The 4,356-nt window shown below is 42.9% G+C and overlaps 1 protein-coding gene across 1 annotated transcript in view; it reads right to left on the bottom strand.

Moving 5' to 3' along the window:
- Window positions 1-259, bottom strand: part of TSPAN19 (tetraspanin 19) — a 12,379-nt gene extending 12,120 nt beyond the window's left edge. The window contains exon 1 of the mRNA XM_015571111.1: window positions 227-259. Within this exon, the coding sequence (XP_015426597.1) occupies window positions 227-259 (33 nt within the window). The remainder of the gene's footprint in view (window positions 1-226) is intronic.
- Window positions 260-4,356: the final 4,097 nt, after the last annotated feature.

Genomic DNA, 4,356 nt, shown 5'->3' on the forward strand with positions numbered 1-4,356 from the left:
GAGAAAGAGAGAGGTATAGAAAGAAATATCGATGAGAGAGAAACATCGATAAGCTGCCTCCTGCACGCCCCCTACTGGGGATGTGCCCGCAACCAAGGTACATGCTCTTGACCAGAATCGAACCTGGGACCCTTGAGTCTGCAGGCTGATGCTCTATCCGCTGAGCCAAACCAGTCAGGGCCCTTCTCACTCTTTTTAAAATTTCTTTCTAGATCCTCTTACTTACTTGTAGAAACAATTTTTCTTCTTTTAATGGCATGATGGAGAATTTCTTCAGTTTCTGAAGAAATCTTTACCTTTGCCTTATCTTAATTATCTTCCATAAAAATAAGCATTTTTCCCCTAATAAATGGAGTTTTTAGGGGTAAAATAGGCAGGTTTAGGGAGTTTTAGCAATTAGCGGGTCCATGGGGGAGAACGGCAGGGCTCCAAAGCTGGGAGCTGCAGAAGGCATACATTCACAGAATAAGGGTGCTGGGATCTGCCAGAAGGGATACCTTTACAGAAAAAAGGGGGAGAGGAAGCCACTCATTTACAGAATAAAGAGGAAGGCAACAGGGAATAAAAAAACAAATGGGAGAAAAAGAACAGAACCCTGCTGTGGGGTTTGAGCTCTGAAGCTGCTATAGTGACCAATCAGAGGGGATATCAGGACACAAAGAACTGCAGCCTTTATAAACCTTAAGAAAGAGGGACTTATTGGGTCTCTCCTCCCCTCCCCATGTGGTTGTTTCCCAATAAATTTCCACCTTTTCCTATACCACCTTTTGTCTGTAGCTTCATTCTTTGAATCCACCTGGATAAGAACCCAGGAAATCACCAGCTGTCTGGTCGGCCATTCAATCAATAAAAGACTAATATGCTAATGATATGCTAAGGCTGCTCAACCGCTCACTATGATGTGCACTGACCACCTGGGAGCAGATGCTCCAACTGGTAGGTTAGCTTGCTGATGGGGTGCAGCTGATTGGGACTGAGCTAGATGGGCTAGACACGCCCAGGGGCCCTGCCATGGTTCCTCCCCAGTTGGCCAACCTCCCGCATCCCTCCCCCACCCCAATTGTAAACTGGTGGGGTCCCTCAGCCTAGTCTGCACCCTTTCACAAGCTGGGCTGAGGGACCTCCCCCCACCCCCCCCACCCCCGAGCACGAATTTCATGCACAGGGCCTCTAATATATATATTCAATAAATTAACTGTTAAATGCTTAATGCTATGGCACAGACTGTAGAACACTAATCGCTCAGTAAATATTTATTTAAAAGCAAGAAGAATAGATATATAAAATATGCCATAGGTTCTATGGGACAGGCAGTGGTGTGCTGGAACCACTTGCTCTGGCTCATGAAAGGCACTGTTGCCCTGGCCAGGTGGTTGGAGTGTCATCCATACACAAAAAAGGTTGCAGATTCGATCTCCAGTCCAGCAGGTATGAGAGGCAACCAATTGATGTTTCTCTCTCATATAAATGTATCTCTACTTTCTCTCTCTCTCTCTCTCTCTCTCTCTCTCTCTCTGTCTCTCTCTCTCTCTCTCAAAAATCAATAAAGCATATCCTTGGGTGAGGAGGAAAAAGGCAACTCTTAATTGTTTGAAAAATATGAAAGCCAACTCACTTCACATTGGCACTTTAAAACTGGCCATTGTAGTAGTGGTAAAACCATAGACATCAACAAATACCATCAATCAAATCTCTCCATCTCAAAACCTGTTAAACATTTAGCAGCATACTTTTTGGTACAAGAGCACCTAATCCAGTAGGGGGTGGGGAGAAGGTAACACCTGAATTTAGGCTTTAAATGATCATTAGAAATATCTACCGTGGAACAGTAGAAGCATCTGGAGGCTCAGAACAGCACATTGTGTGAGGGAAGCCCTGCTTTGCTGGTGCTTACTGTTTGAGGATGGTAAGACTGGGGTGGTTTGGCAAAGAACATATAACGGACATGTTATGTAGTGTTTTCTAGTCCTTTTCACCAGAATTAAAATCCATGAGGACAGGACCTTTATCTTTCTTGTATACAACTGTATCCTCAGCTCGCAATAGCATCCAACATATAAAATTTGCTCTATAAGCATATTTGTCATTGAATAAATAATGGCAATGGGAGCAAGAGAAAGGCTTTTCATGTTACACAGCTAAATTTGCCTTTTAAGTGAATTACTTCAGTGGCATTCGGAAGATGGCTGAGAAAGGAGATCAGAGCACAAGGCTATTAGAGGCTATTGCAGTGGCCAAAGGCAATTGAGGACTTTAGGTGACATGGTGTTATTACATATGAAGAGGTGAGGGCAGAATACTTTAAAAATAGGTAAATTAATTGAAAGATGGGATAACAAAGAGGGGAGGGCCCAACATTTCTTGCCTCAAAATGGTTTTCAAGCCAAAACCGGTTTGGCTCGGTGGATAGAGCATCGGCCTGCGGACTGAAGGGTCCCAGGTTCGATTCCAATCAAGGGCATGTACCTGGGTTGCAGACACATCCCCAGTAGGAGGTGTGCAGGAGGCAGCTGGTCGATGTTTCTCTCTCATCGATGTTTCTAACTCTCTCACCCTCTCCCTTCTTCTCTGTAAAAAATCAATAAAAATATATTTTAAAAAAGAAAACAAATGGTTTTCAATTCCACATCCTGAAACCATAATTGAGATTTTACTATTTGAAACACATGGATAAAGTGTGAAACCATAGCCTTCCCTCTTTAAATAAGAAAATCACTTGCCTTCTACTTCTCTTTTGCACATCTCACATGCTAGAAAGCAAACCTGGTTTTGAGCCAATCGAAGACAACTTTAGGAAATAGCAGAGCAACAATATAGAAAGCACTGGGGTTTCTGAATGACACAGCAATCTCTCTCTTGTTTGTTACATTAAATATCCATTTTGTATGAAAAAAAACCTTAAAGAATAGTTTCTGGCTACCTTTGCCGGGGTTGTTCATAAGTAAGGACATTAGGGTTAATGAGAATTATCTGTCACGTCCAAAATGGAGGGGGAAAATGAAAAAAATGAGTTGCTGCACACAATTACTGCATTATTAAATTAGTGCTCTGCCCAGTGTCTGGCACAGTCAGTACTACATAAGTGGAAATGACTATTGTCATTATTATGGTGAAGCAAAAGAGAAATAAAAAGGTCCATACACCCATTTACTAACTCTGAGCAAATCCCTAATGCACTCAGACATCATGAATACTTTTCTATAAGCAAAGTATCTACACTAATAAAAGAGAAAAATGGTAATTGGCGTACGACGCTACCCTTTTCATTGGCTAATCAGGGCTATATGCAAATTAACTGCCAACTAAGATTGGCAGTTAACTGCCAACAAGATGGCGGTTAATTTGCATATGTAGGCATAATGCAGGGAGGCGAAAGGGAAAGCAGGAAGAAGCCCCCTGCCACTGACAGTGATCGGAAACCCAGGGGGGAGCTAAGAGCTGCCACTGCAGGTCCCCGCTGCCTGGGCCGGATGCCTAGGCCAGAGGCGTTAGGCCTGGGCAGGGGCGGAGCCTGCAACCGCAGGGAGCTGGGGGTCCCCTGCCCAGGCCTGACACCTCTGCCAGAGGCCTCAGGCATCAGGCCTGGGCTGGGGGCAGAACCAGTGATGGGGGGAAATGAGGGTCCCCTGCCCAGAGGCGTCAGGCCTGGGCAAGGGGCCAATCCTGCGATTGGAGGGTGATGGGGGTCAACGCCTGAGGGCTCCCAGTATGTGAGAGGGGGCAGGTTGGGCTGAGGGACACTCCCCCCCCCCACACCCATTGCACGAATTTTGTGCACTGGGCCCCTAGTTATACAATAAGAAGAGAATAAAGATACTAAGCACTTAGGAATAGCTGAAGTTTAGCTAAATTATTCAATACTTTGTAGCACTGTATTACATATTAAACCTTTTTATTTAGCTTTATTTTTTTTCTATAAACATGTTTTTTTCTTACTTGCTATCCACTAAGAAATAGGTTGGCTCTTATAGTAGATGGTTTTGCCATATACTTAATAATTAACAGTGCTGTCCAGTAGAACTTAATGAAATGAAGGAAAAGTTCTACATCTGCTATTTCCAATAAGGTAGACAATATCCCATAGACACATATGGTCCCTGAGTACTTGAAATGTGGCTTCCTTTCTGCCAACTGAGTACATTTATACGAAAATAATCCTTAGGCTATTAAACTTCAGTCCATAGTGACCACAGCATACCATGATATGGTAAAATAAGAACAATGTAAAGATCTAACATTTAAAAAATAAAGTTAAATGTATTTAATTACTGTATTCATATTTTAAAAATATTTTAAATATATCCTATATAATAAAAGGGTATTATGCAAATTGACCCTAACAGCAGAACCACTGGC

Source organism: Myotis davidii, unplaced genomic scaffold (genome assembly GCF_000327345.1).
Source record: "Myotis davidii unplaced genomic scaffold, ASM32734v1 scaffold26, whole genome shotgun sequence".
Lineage (NCBI taxonomy): Eukaryota > Metazoa > Chordata > Mammalia > Chiroptera > Vespertilionidae > Myotis > Myotis davidii.